Consider the following 19,884-nt stretch of genomic DNA (forward strand, 5'->3'; position numbering starts at 1 on the left):
TCACCGTCCACGCCATGCGAAGCGACCTGCCCGAGTCGCGTGCCTTGTACCTCGCTCCCTGCCGAACGTCACAAGACCACGTGGTTCGACGTGACGTCGCCATGACTCTTACGACCCGAGACCAATGTTGCCTGATGCAACCGAAGTTTCGGTTTCGGTATCAGCTGATGTTTAAATTAGGATTACACAAATAATATTCCAGATTTCGCGAATCCGAAGACGTGGAGTTGTTCAGTAGTGCTTTGTGAATTTGAATCACATGTAAGCCTAAATTTTTCGGAATTGAGCGGAGTTGCCCTTTAACAGGCAGCATTCCCTCAAGAATGGGGCGGAAAAATATGGTTGCGCACCCCCAATCATCATCAAGAGCCCAAGCAGCGTGCAGTTGGCAGACGAAACTGTAATAACGCATCCTTTAATCTTCTGGCAAAAAAATTAATTTTACATATTCATAAAAAGAAATGCGAAACGTGGCAGCTCATTCCTGCGAGTAAAAAAAGGTATCTCGGAAGATAAAGAAAAAAAAAAAAAAGAGAGAACTGAAATTGTACGTGTTTGCAACGCCGGCCTCATCCAGCTCCGGGCAAAGACGTTCGAGACGCGCATCACAAACTATTAGGGGGTTCGAGAATGCTAGCAAGAGGTCGCTCAAAGAACGTCTCGACAAACGGCACTCGAGCCACCCCGCGTTGCCCGAGGGAACTCAAACACTACTTGTGTTCGTCCAGACGGCATTCAAAGCATCCGCGGAGGTTCGAGTGCGCGACGCAATTATCCGGGATCGCAACCACAGTTTGCAAATGCGTGAGGAAACTTTCTGACAACGCAGCGTTCACGAGTTCAAGTTTCGCACGAGACGGGAGCGCCGGCACAGTCAGTCCTCTTGGCAAGTTCTAGGTCTTTTGAAATGCCACGTTCGGGAGGACATGCGCCCCGCAGACTCTGCGTCGGTCGGCAACGCCGTGAGTGGGCCTCGTTGTCCGGGCAGACACCGGTCAATTCATGATGTCGAGGTAGAGGTCGTCGTCGTCCGGGAAGGAGCCCCGGGAGCCGTTGGAGCGTGGGCTCCAGCTGTTGTCCGAGTCGCTCTCAATCTCCTCCAGGAGCCGGGCCGTGCGGGAGCCAAAGAGCACTCCGAGGTGGTGGCCGTCGCCTCCGACGTTTGGGGCCGGGCGCCGGGCGGGCTGCCTGGTGGCACCCGTGGCGGTGGCCATGGCCTCGGCGCTTCTCAGCCGAGAGCCCAGGTCGCCCAGGTTGCTGGTGAGGCCCTCCACCACCACGCCCAGCCGGTGCAGGGTGTCCCGCAGGCTGCCCAGCGCCTGGCCTGCCTCGTCCGCCTTGCGCCGCCACCCGTCCCGCTCTGCCGCCGTCTCTGTGGGGAGGGCAGTGGGCCGCTTCCAACTCAAATCTTCGGTCGTGTCATTTTATTATTTGTATCCCGTTTGCCGAAAGGTGGCGCAGACTAAAGGCCCATTCGCACACTCGTATCTGCTTAGGACCGAGCTCTCGTTACCTCTTACGACGAGAGAGAACACTGGTGCTATCTTTGAGCTGACCCTGAAGCTGCGTCTCACTAGAGCTAAGGTCTTGCGGCAATTGCGAGATCAAAACTTATACAAATATACAAAAAATGGTTGTTTCTAACATTGTCAGAAGTTTTTCAAGCGCAGAAAGGAAGGATAGTGCACCAAGAAACTACTGGGAAATATAAGGAAACTGAATTTGTTTCACGAATACCCGACAGATGACTTCAGTCTGTTTTTTTCAAAGCCAGAGATCACCACATGTTTTAAGAGGGGACACTACCCAAAAAGTGAATGTTTGAACCGCTTGTTTCATTTAAATTAGATTTACATGGCTTCTTTCTGTTAACGTTGAGACCATTTCTGCCAAACTTTGTTAACCTGGGCGACATACAAAAAATTGCAAATGTTCAAAGATGAAAAAGGGCGTGTCTGCATAGGAAAACTATCGTTTTGAAATTACTTATAAATTTGTCATTTTCATGTGTTATATTCCTTTAGGACAGTTCAGAGCAGATAACTATGGAGCTATATTTCTACATTATACCATCTTTCATGACAGAAAAGCCAAAGAAACACAAATACTGTTTTTTAGATTTCCATCCTTTGTCCAAAAGTTTAGTTCTTGAGCATGAAAAATGACAAAAATAAAAAGTACAAGTTCATAGTTATCTTCCCCTTAAAATTTCACCCCAGAAAAACTTTTAAAAGTGAATCCAAGTAATGACAAAACAATAGTTTTCCTAAAGTGAAATTTCTGCCTAAAACTGGAATGGAGAAAAAATGCATTCAAGGTGTTCCAACCTCTACCTTTTCTTTAGCATTAGTGGACCAAAAAAAATTTATGAAAAATTAATTATGCAGTGTAAACTAGTGAAACTTTCTGAAAATACTCTCTGGATGTTGGTGGATGTAAATATGACATTTGTCAAAATCAACTTTTTTGCAGAAATTGTTCTTTCTGGGTAGTGTCCCCCCTTAAAGGGGTATTCACACGAGGGAGAAATCCCGGGGATTTCTCCCCGGCACGCGCATACCAGGACGAAAACGACAGGCTTTGCGATGTGCAAAAGCCTCGCGTTTTCATCTCGTGATGCGCGCGTGCCGGGGAGAAATCCCCGGGATTTCTCCCTCGTGTGAATACCCCTTAAGGAACGAAGTCGTGAGCAGTCTCAAGTGCGTGAACTAGCTCTAAAGGCACGAATTCCGATGAGGTCTTTGCCCCCCTACCCTTTTAGCAAGGGGTACTTCATTTCCAGCAAAAAAGAAATCCTTACACACAAGAAAAATATATACAAAAATGTACATCAGCAACGTAATAAAAAAAAATAGTTTCTAACAATAGATTGATACAGTCAAATAAATAAAAAAATTCTAAACCACATAGAAAATTCTCAAAGAACACGTGGAACCATAAATATCAAGTATAAGCGTGACTCGTGCCAAAAGCTAGTTCGTAAAGCAATGTCACTGCCTGGCAAAGCACCCTCAGTTTTATTTTCTTTAAAGTTAGATTAAAGACCAGTTTAGTTAAACTCAATATCATTAAAGAGGATGGCAATCGTCGGTTTCACGCGCCACACCAATGAAGAGCATCTGGCACAGCCCTGAAGATGATCGAGGATTAATTTCGACCACCCAAGGATCTTTTTGTGCGCAATCGAAATCTCGGTCACACTCGCCTTCTCCACGACGAGCCTCCGTCGGATTTGCCGGTTGGCTCGATGCATCGCCGCAATCCGAGCACCCTCCGCAACTGGGCTGCCCGCAAGGCATCTCCGACCGGCGCATCTGCCGCATCCTCGTTTCCAATTAATATCAATAATGATACTAATAATAATAGTTTATTCCTCTATCTTGGCTAGACGATGCCACTACGATGTTTCACCGATGTCCGTCGTGGTACCCCAAAGTGGTGGATTTTGAGTTCGAGGCCAATACTGCTTTATGTCCAATATATTCTACAGGTTTTGTCGCTCATTTTAATTCAAGCGACGGCCAATTTAATCCGAGTGCCACCCAATTTAATTCTTGCGCTACCGAATTTAATCTCGGGGTCAGTCATTTTAATCCACAATATGTATATGCACTTATTGTCTTCTTGAACGACCTCAAAGACGACGCCTAGAGGACGACGTCTAGGGCGACCTCCAAAACGAACTCAAGGACGACTTCTAGGAAGACCACGAGGACGACGATTAAGACGACCTCGAGGACAATGGCCAGGGCGACCTCAAGGACGACTTCAGGGACGACCTTGAGGACGACCTCAAGAACGACGTCTAGGACGACCTCAACGATGATGTCTAGGACGACCTCAAGAACAACTTCTAGAACAACCTTGAAGACGACGTCCTCTAGGCGTCGTTCTCAAGGATGTATTAAAAGTCGTCCTAGACGTTGTCCTTGAGGTCGTCCTCGAGATCCGTCTTTAAGGTCGTCCTAGGTGTCGTGCTTGAGGTCGTTCTAGACGTTGTCCTTGAGGTCGTCCTAGATGTCGTCCCTGATGTTGTCCTAGGTGTCGTCCTTGAGGTCGTCCAAGAAGTTGTTCTTGAAGTCGTCCCAGACGTCGTCCTTAGGCATCGTCCTAGACGTCGTCCTTAGGCATCGTCCTCTAGGCATCGCCCTAGACGTCATCCTCTAGGCATTGTCCTAGACGTCGTTAAAATAGCTTCGCTAGTCCTCCATCTTCACGTGAAGTGAAAGGGCTCTACAGTTTTTCCATTAATATTCGAATCAGAGATTGTTTACCTCGAAAGTATCGCAGACACCAAAGGGAGCCGTCGGACAAGGGGAAGGGCTCACTGGAAGGACTTCTGGTCCGACGCCACCCTCTGGCGTCCGCAGTAATTGAAGGGAAGTATAAAGTAACTCAAAAGTAACTAGAAGTAATTGAAAAGTAATCAAATCATCAATATAGTGCATAATTATTAAATTGGCTGTATAATGACCCAAAGTAATCAAAATACTGGCTCAATAGCAGCTCAAACCATTTTAAAAGGTAATCATAATTGCAAATTTAGCTTATAAGAACGTAATTGGTTCGATTTAGCTCAAAGTAATCAAGAGTCATGAAACTCAATTAAGCCGAACTAATGTTTGTTGGCTCAATAGTAACTCAAAATAATCAAGAGTAATTGCAATGAAAATTGAGCTCATGACAGATAAATTGGTGGCGCAATAACTCCAAGTACTTAAAATTGTCACCAATACGTCAACTGCGCGGATTTAAAGCACATTGGGTTAAGAGTAAATAAAAGAAATTAATCCTCATGTCAATATGCCCACAATACATCAATTGATTGAAAATTATAAGAAAATAACCAAGCGTCATTACAATGTCAATTAAGCCAAATTAAAATTAATTGGGACAAAAGAGTAATAAAAATGTGAATCAAGCTCTTCAAAGACCAATTGGTTGAATGTGACCTCAAAGTATTCAGAAGAGTTACCAAGTCGTGAAATAGGACAAATCCATTGGGTCAAGGTTACACAAAGTAATCAGAGAGTAATCATAATATAAATTATGCTCATAACAAATAAGTTTACATGAAGATAAGCTCAAAGTAATCAAAAGAGTCATCCCAATGTAATTTTGGTCGAATTCAAGTCCACTGGGTTAAAATAACTCAGTGTAATCAAACGAGTAGTAATAATGTCCACAGAGTTGATTGTAGATCAATGGGACGTATAATAACACGAAGTGATCAAAAGAGCAGCCAAAATGTTCATTAAGCCGAATTAAAGTCTATTCGGTCAATAGTAACTTAAAGTAATCAAACAAGTAATTGTGATGTAAACTGAGCTAATAATAAATTTTTTGTTAAATATTAGCCCAAAAAATCAAAACAGTCATCGCAATATCATTGAGGCCAAATGAAAGTCATTTGGATTGAAAGTAACCCAAAGTAATCAAGACTAATAATAATGTATGATTGAACTCACATCTAATAAATTCACACTATAATTACACAAAGTAAAGAAGAGTCACCAAATGTCACTTGGGCCGAATTAAAGTCAATTGAATTGAGAGTAACTCAAAGTAATCAAGAGTAATCATAATGTCAATAATCATAACATAAAAATTTAATTTGTTGAAGATTAGCTAAAAGTAATGAAGAGTCATCACAATTACATTTATTTTGAATTTATGGCCAATGGGTCAAAAGTAACTTGAAGTAATCAAAAGAAGAATAATAATGTCAACTGAAATCATTATAAACCAACTGGAGCAATAATAAAACGAAGTAACAAAAAATTGCAATTGTACTTATATCATCTGAACCGTAGCAATGCTAAGTCGAGTAATAAGGAAGGTTAAACAAAACGTTCATTCAGCTAAAATAAATTCGAGCATGCCACAATAACTCGAGATTACAAAAAGAATAATCAACATAATAACTAAGCCTCGTCAATAGTGGGACTAGTAACAAGTAATCACAATAGTGATCAAATGATCACTTGTCCCCTTAAAAATCTAACTGTATAAACAAATACTCTAAGTTACCAAATGTGTAAGCAAAACACAACCACCGGAGAAAATAAGTGCATCAATATATTGTGGATTAAATTGACTGACCCCAGGATTAAATTGGGTAGCACAAGGATTAAATTACGTGGCGCTTGGATTAAATTTTGTGGCACTTGGATTAAATTGGCCGTCACTTGGATTAAAATGACCAAGAAAACTTGTAGTCAAACATTGAATGGTGTTTCTTAACCTTTCACTGCCGTTGCAACCGCGCTCGAACGTAAATCCTACTGAACTCGGGAAGGTCGACCTCGAGCTTTCACTTGTTCACCTCTACAAGGCTAATTTTAATTTTTTAACCATCTACGGAATTTGACCTCAGAAAGTCCAATGCTCAGATTGGGATGGCAAGTAAATGAGAATGACAAATGAATGAATGCAGGTTGTCGGGACATTTTCGTCTAATGTACACTCTGGCATAATAGTAGTTACGCTTTAATTGTACAACGGATAGATAGTGTAGCGGGAACGATAAACCTCGTCTCTTCGCGATAAGGCACCACGCAATGCCGCGGAGGCTGCCCTTCGCAGCGCAAGCCAACTCTCGTGTCATGTGACCTTGTGAACGCAATATCCGTCTGTCCAATTTCTGCTTCTGGTCGTAGACATGCGGGTCAGTTTAGCATCACTTGCTCGAATCACTCGTACACAAACTCCAAAAAACCACGAGATGTGCCCGGAATCCTGCGCACCGACTGTGACGTCGGCGTCTGGTATCCCAAAATCTTCCGGAGCTTGGGTACGAGTGAGTTGAGCTCCTTGTGCGAAACCGACCCAGCATGTCCACGTCCACGGCCAGAAGCAGAATAAATGCTGTGGTCTTCACGAGATGCGTCGATCGCTTGGACGTCGTAACTGGCGTAAATTACTTCAGTTACCACGAGGGGCTCCTCGGAATCCGAGGGCGCAAAGAACCCGGGATGCTACGTGCACCCTCGGAAGAAGCGGAACCCGTGAAAACTTCTCGCTGAAGCGTACTCTTTGCACATTCTACTCCCCAATAAATTGAAATTCGTCTCATTCTAATGAACCCGGGAAGCACATGAGTGTGTTATGCGTGTAACGCATCTGGAACCGGTGGCAATCAGTTTATCAAACGACGTTTCATTGACAGATTGTTTCATTGACAAATCGTTTCATTGACTGCTCAAATGAGCTTTTTCTGTAATAAGCTGCACGAGACTGTCGCTGCCAAGCGGCATGTACGGGTCGGTCAGGTGGGTTAACATTTTTGTAATGAGCGGGTCAGTGTGGCAGCGCCTGCGCATTATCCGAGCAGCGTCTGCCCTGCGTTGCTCCAGTGAGACCGAGTACAGCACAGCCCGCTTATAACAAACCCGGAAATAACTAAATAGCGGATATAACGAAGGAATTTTGATTTCCCGCTCCCGTTTGTATGCCTGCAATGCGATTCGAGTCCACTTTTAGCGAATAATCTTGGAAGGCCTGTGCCGATATAACGAACAAAAATTTGCCGAAATTCTTCGAATTGATTATGAACAATACCATGAAATTTAATCTCAGCTAAAATAAACAAAATGTAAAAGGTAGCTGCTGACCAACAGCGTGCGAACTGAGCATTTTGACAGTGCATACATCAGAAAAGTTTGCACTGCTCGCCTAATCACCTCGCGCAGAAACGAAATGCTTCTCCGCAAGACACGCGATGTGGGCAGCGTGGAAAACCTAGAAAAACCCATTCGCTTATCGCGTTAACGTGTTGCGCGCGCTGCCGTGCTCCCGTTTCCCACGTAGTTCTGGTTCACTCTCCTCTCGATGTCCGTTTGGATCAGGGTGTAAGATAGACAGGTGGTGAAACGGCCCATAGAAGCCTACCGCAGCGCCGTGACCGGATTGTGTATTCGTCTGCTTGCGGGTACCCCCGATTTGCGACAGATGGCGCTGCGGCGAGAGGAAAAAAATTGGAATCGGATTTGCATGGAACTCTACAGGAGAGTGCGCAAAATAAACCGAGAGCACGACAGTCCTCTATTGAAAATCCACGAGAAACCATCTCCGCCAGTTTAGCCGGTCGCCACCGGTCGCCCACCCGGAGTGAGAGTTTGCGGTGCTCCACATAGATGGCGCCACAAAAAAAGAGAAAACCGAGGGGGACACAATCCGGTCGCTCATTTGGCTCTCGTTTCCCCACCTGTTTATCTTACACCGTGGTTTGGATAGTGTTCCCCCCCTGCTTCTATGCTGGCCCGCCATCTTGTGACCCAGACTGCCTTCCTGATTTCCCTTTGACAACGGACCCTACATTAACTGCTCCTCCCTCGGCAAAGACTGACTACGAACTTGACTCAACGCACCTATACTCCGTTTCAAACAGAGCGTGCAACGCTGGGAAAGGTACTCAAGTAGTGCGCATGAAAAAACACAAAAAAATGTGTTACTCCGCGCGTTTCGTGGCCGAGTGGTACAAGGCGCTGCTCTGGCGATACCGACGTCTCGGTGGCGGTGCTTCAAATCTACTTCAAGCGCAAAGGATTTTTTTTTTTTTCTTTCTTTTTTTTTCGACGCATTTTTTGTGCGAAATTGTGCGCATTGCGGAAGTGTATATTTCAATTCCTATTCTCTTATTGTTTTTATTTATAAGGCGGTAGACTAGGGGCTGGTGTTCCGTTTGCACCCCGTACCGGCCTCGTCAAAACGGAAGAACGGTCGAGATCCAGGGCGTCTCAATTTAAAGCCGTTTATTTACATGGTAGCGTGAAAATCAGAGAGTACCTTGAGAGTGCGGTGGACGGTCCTTTATACAACGAATACTGGAATTAGGGGATCGCACCGCCATTGATCAGACGGCTTGGCATTCCCTCGCGTGATGGGACTTCATGGAAGTTTCCTTCAGAGTGCAAATACTCGCCGGTGTATGGAAGTCATCCAGACGGCAGTATCTCGCTGCTCTGGTGCCGGCGTTCCCATGAACCGGGAGTAATTCACAATAGACGCATACACAACACACGGCACTCGAGAGCAGGATCGAGTGTTGTTTCCTTTTCCGAGGAAAGCAGGGGCCTCGGAATACAGGCACGGGCATGTGCGTCGTCCACTTAGCCGACCAAGGTTAAGGTGCCTCAGGCAGACGGAGCCGACCGAGGTTACGGTCCCGCAGGCAAACAAACCCAGACGCTTCGGAATGCAACCACAGGCATCGTCCGCTTAGCCGATCAAGACGAGGCCGTAGGCACGATTCATCACCGACACGGTTCCTTCTTGAGGCTTGATTCACTTTGAAGCCACAAGGCCGACTTTAACACCAGAAATAACAGAAGGCAGTTCACAACACGGTCCGCACGCTCGAAACTTTCACGTTGCGAGGTCCTCGCTTCGGGGACGCCACCTTGCCAGACACTCCGGTGTCGTTACTGACCGTCTCCAGGACTTCACGGACCGACGTCTCCGGGAAACGCGTTCTTGGACTCGCGTACACGTTGGCGATCACCTGCTTGCACTTTTTCGAGATCTTCACACAACGGATCTCCGAAAATATCCGAGCAGGAGAGGAAAGCTTCCCTGCGTAAGAGGCCATCTTCTCAAAACCGGCGAGGCAGGGGAAGCCGCACAACCCAAAAACCTGAAGCGACTGCCGCACGGACGAAAACAGAAAACAATTTGGACTTTGGAGTAGCTTACATTATCTTTTCCTTTTTATTGAAAAAAAATTGGTGTTCTGTCGAAATCATAACGCCACTATCAGTTACTAGCTCCAAAAATGCACATTTTACGATTTTTTTTTTTTTTTTTTTTCTTGAAGGGGTAGCACTATTTTATGGGGCGAACGTAGGCGGTCGGCAGTGCAAACCGGTGCGCTAGCTTTGACTGCGTTGCATGCTATGTATGAAACGGAGTACAATCGCAACTGACCGGACCGCCCACGTACTTCTTTGATCATGTCAAGCACCGGCATTTTGACCCCCTTCCAGAAAAAAGGTTCTGTCTCTAAAGGTGAAACGGGCGACTGTTGAGGAAGTTCGGCTCAATGTCAAAAAGTCGGAGATCGCCCACAAATACGATGATTGTCGACACCGTCGACAATCATCAAGAACTGAGACAAGATCGATGCAGCCCTAGACGATGATGATGGCAGCACAAACCGCAAGAAGATTCGCAAGCCTTTGTACAATGATGTGGAAGAGGCGCTGTACAAGTAGTTCGTCAACGCCCGCACAGAGGCAGTTCCACTAAGCGATCAGCCTTCTGGAAAAGCCTCGGAACTTGGGGTTTGTGTTGGGGCACGACGACTTTAAACCTAGAAATGGCTGGGTTCAACGCTTCAAGGATTGTCACAGCATCGCTTGCAAACACATCAATGGAGAGTCTGCGCCCGCTGACGACGCATCACTCCAAGTTTGGCTCGACAAACACCTTGATCAGATCTTTGCCACTTGCGCTGATCGCAACATCTACAATGCGGATGAGACTGGTCTCTTTTATCAACTTCTGCTTGCCAAGACACCGGCATCCAAGGATGACAAGTGCGTCGGAGCCAAGACAAGCAAGGAGCGTGCCACACTTCTAGTTTGTGCCAACATGGGCGGCACTGACAAGCGAGGGCTGCTGCTGATTGGGAAGTCCCTCACACCACAGGACTTTGCGACCATCAAGTCTCTTCCCGTGACCCAGGGGTTCTCACACTTTTTGGTCTCACGGAACCCCAGGAAGCCTCAAGAACTGCCACGGAACACTGCTCCCCCCGCCTCTATATTTGCCGTCCGAGAAGCAACAGATGCACAATTGTAGGCAATTTTGCTTGTGTTGCTTCCCATATATCCCCACCATATCAATCGCGATGTCAGTACAAAGTGAGATGAAGGCGCTTTGCATGGTCCTGCCGCGCAGCCTGCGGCGGGGGAGGGGGCGGGGGGATTGGGGGGAGGGGGGGTGGCAATTTGGGTGTTCGCAGAACCCATGAGACCAGCTCGTGGAACCCGTGTTCCCCGGATCCCAAATTGAGAACCCCTGCCGTGACCTATTGACCTATTGACCTGTGTCCAGAACAGAAAATCGTGGATGACGGGGGACCACTTCCGCAAGTGGCTCACGGATTTTGACGCAGACATGGCTTCGCAAAATTGGAAGGTGCTGCTGCTACAGGATAACTGGAGTGCCTACTGCATCAACCCACTGCTCAGCGCCGTGGAGGTGCTCTTTCTGCCTCCAAACACCACAGCCAAACTTCAGCCAATGGACCAGGGAGTCATAGCGAACTTGAATGCGCACTACCATCGCCGAGTGATTGAGCGTCTGCTTGTTGACATTCAAACCGCAGTGCCACCCAAGGAACGCACCGTTACGTTGGCCAGAGCAGTGTTTATGGCCAGCGGAGCGTAGAAGGATGAGAAGCCCGAAACCATCACCGCCTGCTTCAAAAGCGGCGGCTTTTCTTGGACGAGTGTTTTGGAGGCTCCTGCTGCAAGCGACGAAGTAGTTGCCGACGACGGAGTACCTGCCGTCAACGAGATCTGCGCACCGCTGGAACAGATGTGGGAGAGCCTGACACAGGTCCGGTTCGTCATGCCCAGCGTTTACCTCATCGAGTTCGTCCCGACAGAGATGATGGACGAAGACCTTGCGGACTGTGGCCTCGTTGCGAATGTGCGAGCCAACGAGCGACAGCGACGACTACCGTGTGAAACCGTCGGACTAGACCAAAGCTGCGATCGCGGCAGTTCATGTGCTTCGGTCGTACCCCGTTGGTGCCGGGCTTGGGCAGAACAATTTCGTGCAATTGTGAGCCCGTATGTCAATTGCGGTGTGCAGTCGTGTATCGACAGCTTCTTTGGTAAGCAGCAAACCCTTGCTCTAAAACATTATTTTGTTGTTTTTGTTTTTTATCCAGATATAGCGAAAAACGGGTATAACAAACTGATTTCTGGTTCCCGACATGTTCGCTATAAGCGGGCTATACTGCACGGCCAAACGGCCGGGAGTGCCTTGCCTTGGAGCTTGCGCTTGAGCTCCTCCACGCAGCTGTGTGCCGTCAGCTGGTCCGCCGAGAGCACGCTGTCGCAGCCCAGTTCGCACGCCACCTCCCGGCGGGGGCATGTCTTCACGTGGTCCTCCAGGTCGCGGCGCGGGCAGCGGTGCTCGCACGCCTCGTGCGGGCACGGTGCCTCGCCAAACTCGCACGCGCCCATGTGTGCCACGTAGTTCTCCACGGCCACCCGGGCCCCGCAGCCGGGGCTGCGGCACTTCACCTGCAGCCAGAGCAATGGCAACGAGTCAGATCCCAAACTTTTTGCGCATAGAGTAACTGTGCGTGTGGGTCAAATAAATTAAATGAAATGAATGAGTCACGAAATAAATAAGTTTTCTTATTTTGTGACACATGAAAAAACTAAAAATTTAAACGTTTACGCCGCGAGACGCAATTTAGCTGGAAGCAGCATTGTCCACAAGGGTTTTTGGAAGCGCCGCTTCTCACCTCTCGTTAGCCGAACAAATGATTGATGTGTGAAATGTTAGTTGTAAAACTAACTGTGTGCTATGATCGTCTTTTGTTCTACATATTTTTATGCTTAAGAAGCAGGCAACCCATATAGTCATTATTGTTTGCAAAGATATCACGAGACTGCCACTTTTGCTTTGATTTAAAACCCTAACAGACAAAGCTGCAGACATTTGCAAGTAGTTGTATACACCGCATAGTTCATCGAATGAATCTACTGGCCTCAATTGAGAAAATAAACCAGTTTTTTGGCCCATGTAAAATTACACAAGGCAGAGACGAAACTCTATTGAAATGTGACGATAGCGGTGGGGATAGGACATGAAGAAAAACTAAATTTCTCTAAGAGCTGACGTACATTTAAGGCTAATTTTGTCAAAACAAGAAATGAGACCGTGGCCGCCTGTGGCACTTATTTCAGTAAAACAGACTTTCTAGATGGGAAGACAACATTGTTTCCTTTCTTGGTGACAAGACTGTTCCACTCCAATGTCATTTCTTGCTTCGACAAAATTAGTCTTGAGTGGATGTCAGCTCATAGAAAAAAATGTTGTCTTTCATTTTTATCATTTGCCCCACAAAACGTTAAGTGTTCTCAAACTGTTATATTTTACCCCCACTACTAGTGTCACATTCTGATGAAGTTTCAGCTTTCTGCAATGTTCAGTTTAGTTATGCGGGCAAAAACATAGGGTTTCATTTTTTCAAACATGGTATTTCACGAGTGCAAGCCTCGTATTCACAAAGATGTTCATAAAAAAACCTCCTCCACCGATGCGGTTTGCAGCAAACAGCCATCGCAAATATACTTGTTTATGTAGGCTTGCGTGTGGGTACAAGTTTTCGTAGCTGACATGGCGTAGACCTACCGCCCTGCCCCTGCTGCTTTGCTTAAGCTGGCTCGAGTTGTTTGTTTGCGCGTGTTTAAAATCAATAAGGCCGCCAATTCCCATAAATGTAGCCCCTCTGCTCCGTGATGGGCTACAAGTGTCATGATCGCATCCATGGTTCCAGCACTCCTGGGATACCGACAGGTGTCAATTTGCAAGCCACCATGCTCGCAAACACCTGTCGGCATCCCAGTAAATGCAACCTATAAGCTTTTTTTTTTTTTATTTAACCTGGCTCGAGTTGTTTGTTTGCGCGTGTTTAAAATCAATAAGGCCGCCAATTCCCATAAATGTAGCCCCTCTGCTCCGTGATGGGCTACAAGTGTCATGATCGCATCCATGGTTCCAGCACTCCTGGGATACCGACAGGTGTCAATTTGCAAGCCACCATGCTCGCAAACACCTGTCGGCATCCCAGTAAATGCAACCTATAAGCTTTTTTTTTTTTTATTTAAAAGGACCATGAAATGATTTTAAAATCGAATTTCATCCACCGCACGTCGTAAAAGGTGTGAAAAGAAACACAAAAACACAAAAATAGGGAGCCAAAAAAAATTATTTGCTATAGAACTTAAAAAAAAAAAAACTGGACTCTTTTGCGCCTTCTTTCCTTCGCCTTTTCACTACGATGCATCCGCAGGAAACGGAGCACGTCAGCCGAATCCACGTCGCCTATTGGGTCACCTCAGCAGCACCGCGATCGTAAACAATAAATAGCCGGCGAATGTTTCCTAAAAGTTTTGTTAAATAATATTCAGATCCACATTTTGTAGCATAATTAGAGATGTGTGGCGAAAATTGCCAAATTTGATAATGCTGAGCCAAGCGCCATCTATCGTGTGGTAAACGAAGCAACTACTGCGCGTGCGCAGTAGGGCAGGGCCGACTTCAGTTCGACGACCGACGAACGTTTATTTCATTTGATTTCCTTCCTCTCAAAACTCTGACTGACTGAACGTTCATTTTTCTACGTGTTCTTCTCGCGTGTGCCGACTTCAAGCAGCAAGAAAAAAAGTACTTAAGGGGGGACACTACCCAATAAAGTAAATTTTTGAACCACTTGTTTGATTTAAATTATATTTACAGGGCTTGTTTCTGTTGATGTTGAGAACATTTCTGCCAAATTTTGTTAACCTGGGTGAAGTACAAAAAAAACTGCAAACGTTCAAAGATGAAAGTGAGTGTGCCTGCGTAGGAAAACTATCGTTTTGAAATAGCTTACAAATTTGTCGTTTTCGTGTGTTATATTGCATTAGGACAGTTCAGAGCAGATAACTATGGAGCTAAATTTCTATGTTATACCATCTTTCATGACAAAAAAGCCACATAAACACAAATACAATTTTTTAGATTTCCATCCTTTGTCCAAAATTTTTGTTTTTGATAATGAAAAATGACAAAAATAAAAAATACAAGCTCATAGTTATCTTCCCCTTAAAATTTCACCCCAGAAAAGCTTGTAAAAATGAATCCAGGTTATGTAATAACAAAGCGATAGTTTTCCTAAAGTGAAATTTATGCCAGAAAGTGGAATGCAGAAAAATGCGTTCAAAGTGCTCCAACCTCTACCTTTTCTTTAGCGTTGGTGGACCAAAAATAATTTATAAAAAATTAACTATGCAGTACAACCTAATGAAACTTTCTGAGAATACCCTCTAGATGTTGGTGGATGTAAATATGACATTTTTCAAAATGAATGTTTTTTTGCAGAAATTGTTTTTTCTGGGTAGTGTCCCCCCTTAAAACAGACCACGACGAACAAGAACATTGGATCTACAAACACCCGAGAAAAGCCCTCCGACGAAGCGAGCTGCTCAGAGTATAGGCCTAGCAGGCACTCCGACTCGGCGCAGCGTTGCTTCGTCGAAAGACCGTCTGCCTACGACCGGCTCGCTTGCTGAATGGAATATGCCCGCGCGACCCTTGCGGACCCTTCCCGCATTATAGTTTGATCGCTGACCTCAATTTTAGATTAAGAGGTGAGGTCAATCTCTTCCCCTTGTTTTCCGAGGCAGTGTTGACGAACACTCGTCGAAATGGGACTCTTGTCGATTCTATCTTCTTGTTTTGTGTGATATAGAGCTGAAATAAACTCCGTATGGATTACCTTCGTAACACGGTATGTACACTTTGTACATACCGTGTACACTTTGTACATACCTACCGTAAAATGCCCCCTGGCATTTTACGGTAGGTCCTTTATACACATACCTTTATCGATGCCGGTTCAATCGCTGTAAATGGGCACGAATAACATAACCAAACGTGAGCAATTCCACTTTCCCCTTCTCATATTTTGCAATAAATCCTTTTCGAGCTCGGCTCTCACCGTGCCCTCCACGGGTCCGTACGGCCTGCCGAACTAAGGAACAAAACTGCCCGGGAGGCAGGACGGGCGACAGACGCACCTTGAGGCGGCTGACCATGTTCTGCACCAGGGGCAGGGCGGGCACGAGGGAGGAGGCCAGCACCCGCTTGCGGCACACGGGGCAGCTGCTGTTCTTGTGCAGCCACTCGTGGATGCAGCGCCGGCAGAAGACGTGCCGGCACCGGCACTCCACGGGCTCTTGCAGCACCGAGTGGCAGACCACGCAGATGAGCTCCTCGTCCGGCGCGGGGTCGTAGTCCTCCAGGGACAGGTCGGGGGCTGAGGGGCAGACGGGCACTGAGTCTGCGGGCTACCGTGCCCGGAAATACGACGCATAGACGGCGTCTCCGACTGGTGCATGCGGCGTCCCATTCGCCCACGAGTCGGAAGTGGTCCCAAAACGCTGCTAAAGTTGAAGCCTGGGCCTTTTAAGTCCCGAAGCAGCAACAAATGACGTGGCGGAAGCCGGAGTGTCACGCTGACGGACGTTGCGATCCTCGTGGTTGGTTGTAGAAGTCCCGGCAAAAAGCATGAGCAGACGCGAGTGTCGCCATTGACCCGGCAATGCTCGCGTCCGTCAAGCAGAAGAGCTACCCGAGGCGAATAGGGCACCTGCCACATCTACCGCCGCCGCTGCGACGCCGCCAGGTTCGCGGCTGACAACGGCTTGACACTTCTGACACCACCAGGCAGAAACCAAGGGACCACCTTTTTGGACACAGTAAACGCGGCAGTAGGAGACGCGTTACAGGCGTCGTTTCGGAATGCATCTCCGACTACCGCAGAATACCGCGCATTCCACACTAAGCGCCCATTCCCAAATTTGTAAGATACGAGAAAATGCACGCTGTACATTTATACATAAAATTGATGACGAGACAATTAAGCCCCCATTTTATCGCGCTTACCTCCAAATTTCGAATGGCCGCTTGCCCAGTATTTTACGGCGTACTCATCTTTGCCTCGAGAAAAAAGAGAAGTCTCGTGCATTGTTCGTATGCAGCTTGGCGTAGTTCTAACAAAATTTGAATGTCGGAGGAGGAAGCGGCCCCTTTGGCGTTTGAAAAGTGTATGGCCAGACAAGGTAATGCATATCTAATCTAAAATGCACCTAGATAAGTCTTACTTCTCCGCATAAAGGAGGAAATAGGCAAGGCTCCGTGAGGGGCGAAACTTTTTTTACTAGAGTTCTCAAGGTGAGAAAGAGAATCGAGAGTTTGCTGCGTCCCAAAAGGTTGTCCCCCGGTTTCTGCCCCGGACATCGGGGAAGTGTCACGCTGTCGCCGGCCAAAGTCCTGGCAGTGCTACAGCAGCGGTGGCCGATTGGTCCCTGGAAGCTTTGGCAAAAAGTAAGAGTGAAGCTCGCATTCACTCTTACTTTTTGCCGGAACCACAAGCACCAGATGCCAGCATCGCAACACCCGACGTGACATGGCGGCTTCTGCGACGTCTTTTGTAGCCCCTTTGGGACCGCTTCGGATGTGTGGGCGGGAGAGGACGCTAAACGTGCCAGTTGGAAGACGCACCTAGATCAAGCGCAGGTGACTGCAACCGACGACTCAAAGCAGACTAATGCCGTCGTCGGCATCGCTGTAGTCCGTCGGAGATAAAGAAAAGGAGGACAAGGGTCTCCCACAAAGCCCTCCACTCTTTCCATTTTAGCAAAGCACACACTAGAGAGAAGGCGAGAGGAGGCGTTCACACGCAAGAACCAGTGAAGCTCAAATTGCTATGTTTAGCGAAAAAAGAAGGAAAAAAAAAACCTTGTCACAAATACCATTTTACTTTTCTTTTTTTGTGTGCGATTCAACAATTATTTATATTTATAGGTGCAAGCTAACATAACCGCTCCGCACAATTACTTAGCAAGTCATCCGCTCGAATGCCACCGACCACGTCAAAGAACAGCGTCCACAAGGTGATGCCACCGAAACATCTAGTCACCAATAGGTGCATATATTCCCCGAGGATAGCACATCGTAAAGAGAATGGCAAAAGCTAAACAACAATGGGCACAACCAGGGCCACTAATTAACCAATGCGTAAAGTGTCGCCACCCCAATTTCCTAATTATCCCGCAGCTGCCGCCATTACAGTGTCAGGAAGCTCCAGCAATATTCTTCCGTCGTGGACCATTTTTGACATTTCTGAAGGACGGAAAGCACTTTCTACGATTTCAATTCCTTTAATTCACCAAGATGGCGACTGCTCCTACCCAAAATCTCAACTCTCTTTCCCAGTTGCCTTTATGTTAGGGTAACGCCGACCAAGTTTGACAAAAGGAAATTTGGCTCCTCCCTTGCAGGGAGGAGACGGCGGGGGGGGGGGGGGTGAAGTTTTTAGTGGATATTTTTGCCCAGTCCCCCAAAGGTCAGCCTGGTGACTTCCCACAATGCCTGGGGATAGTTACAAAATGCAGAGGGGATGCAAACTGGCTTAGGGCGACGAGGGGAAAAATCATACTTGTGGTTTCTTGGCTAGGTGGCGCAAGCTACCGCCCGTTAGAAAGGGTACAGCCAACCATCCACCCATCCGATGGCCGAAGTGTCTGCACTTCGAAGAGTAGCCAACGTTACCTTAGTTGAGGGACTCCTGCGGAGGGGGGTACCCTCCCTTACTCCCCTCAGTCTGCCTTCTGTCGTTTGGAGCATTATCTCGATTCTCAATTCCAAGCAAACTGTGTGACCCATAGATTACGGTGAAATGCCATCTAGATGCTGCACTTCGAAAGATATGTATTCCATCAAATGCGCTGCAGTTACACAGCAGCCGTACTCCCAAAACGTTGACTCATCCAACGGGAGGCAAGTCGCGGGGGAGAGGGGGGTACTGCTTGCGCAAGCAGTGTCTATGGGCAGTTCCGTAACTGAGCTAATCTAGTAACATTTGAGAGGCGCTTTCTTAGTGGCTCTAGGCTCTAAACAGAACCGTGCAGACAAGAATCGAAATGTTTCTGTCCTTTGGTTTTCACTGATGTCCACTAGGCCCATTATTTTGTGTTGTAGCGAGTAACAAGCAGCAGTAGTTCTGGTTGCTAAAAAATACTTTCCATTTAAGTGATAATTTTTCTGCCTATGGTTCCTACTAGCCGCGTGCACTTTACTTTTTTTTTTTTTTTAATTTTTGCCTGTTCGTGTCCCGAACAAGTTTCATTGTTTCAATGTATGTCTAGGAACTCGGAGCTCATATCAGGGATGCGCTGAGGGGGTCTCCCTTCAGTTTTGAAACGGAAGAGAATAAATAAATACCCAAGTACGCCGCTAAACACGTTTTCGTTGTTTTTCTATTTTTTGCCCGCAACAACACAGACCGCAAAAGGAGCCCTAATTCACTATCAACTTTACGTGCCGTTTGAAGGAAGCCGGATAGGCCGCGGCAACGCGACCGAACTTGCGATTGCAGCGCGAAGGACTGCTAATTATCGTCACACCCGTTACATCCCTAGAAAACAATTTAAAGCAGAAAAGACAAGGGCTGCCACAAAGAGGCCAGGGGACGGCAGCTCCCATACCAGAAGCGCTGGACGAGGACCTCCTCCGGGCCATTCTCCGAGGTCTTCCAGAAATGAAACCGTTCGGTCGCCGCCGAGAGACAGCAGCGTGGCAGCGTCTCGAACACTTTAGCTTTGACCGCACAACAAGCACCAGATCCGAAGATCGCAGCTGAACGCTAAACGGCTGAATCACCGTAAGCTATCCAGCTGAACTACCGCACGACCACAACCACGGACCACGGGTGCCCACCAAAGCACTAATCCCACTGATGGAGGTAATCAAGGTTGATCAAGATGATCGAGATGATCAACATTCAAAAAGCGATAAAGGAACCATTTTTTTTTTTTTTTTTTTTTTTTTTGGCGGCAGCATTGGCAGCATGGTGGCACCAGTGGCGCCAAAACTTGATTAAACCTGATCCCTGATCCGTGATCAAGAGCGTCGGGGATATGCTTTACTGAAATTAGTTATAGGCTCATTACTATATTGGTAACTTCTAGAAGTTAAAAGAGAGGAGAAGGTTATCTTACAAAATTCAGCACAAACGTTTCAATTATAAATTGCGACACAGTCGAAAAGCTGCCGAATTAGTTGAAGACGAAGCCACATAAAATCCAACATGGC

General features: G+C 46.8%; 1 protein-coding gene across 1 annotated transcript; it reads right to left on the reverse strand.

Moving 5' to 3' along the window:
- Positions 1-385: 385 nt before the first annotated feature.
- On the reverse strand, positions 386-19,840 carry LOC8053933 (RING finger protein 151). The gene is made up of 4 exons (XM_029979613.3): positions 19,278-19,840; positions 15,807-16,045; positions 11,999-12,257; positions 386-1,372 (listed from the first exon to the last, which is right to left on the reverse strand). Exons 1-4 carry the CDS (start codon positions 19,309-19,311, stop codon positions 996-998), a joined length of 909 nt encoding a protein of 302 aa, XP_029835473.1. The 5' UTR covers positions 19,312-19,840; the 3' UTR covers positions 386-995.
- Positions 19,841-19,884: the final 44 nt, after the last annotated feature.

This window comes from Ixodes scapularis, unplaced genomic scaffold (assembly GCF_016920785.2).
Source record: "Ixodes scapularis isolate PalLabHiFi unplaced genomic scaffold, ASM1692078v2 PGA_scaffold4__175_contigs__length_147842914, whole genome shotgun sequence".
NCBI classification, from domain to species: domain Eukaryota; kingdom Metazoa; phylum Arthropoda; class Arachnida; order Ixodida; family Ixodidae; genus Ixodes; species Ixodes scapularis.

Bases quoted from the DNA above. Each gene is read 5' to 3' on its own strand.
- LOC8053933 (XM_029979613.3), bottom strand. From the start codon at position 19,311: ATGGCCCGGAGGAGGTCCTCGTCCAGCGCTTCTG. The intron at 16,046-19,277 runs GTATGGGAGCTG...TCTGCCCCTCAG, and splicing joins GTCCTCGTCCAGCGCTTCTG to CCCCCGACCTGTCCCTGGAG. The intron at 1,373-11,998 runs GCAAGGCACTCC...CCCTCCCCACAG, and splicing joins GCTCAAGCGCAAGCTCCAAG to AGACGGCGGCAGAGCGGGAC.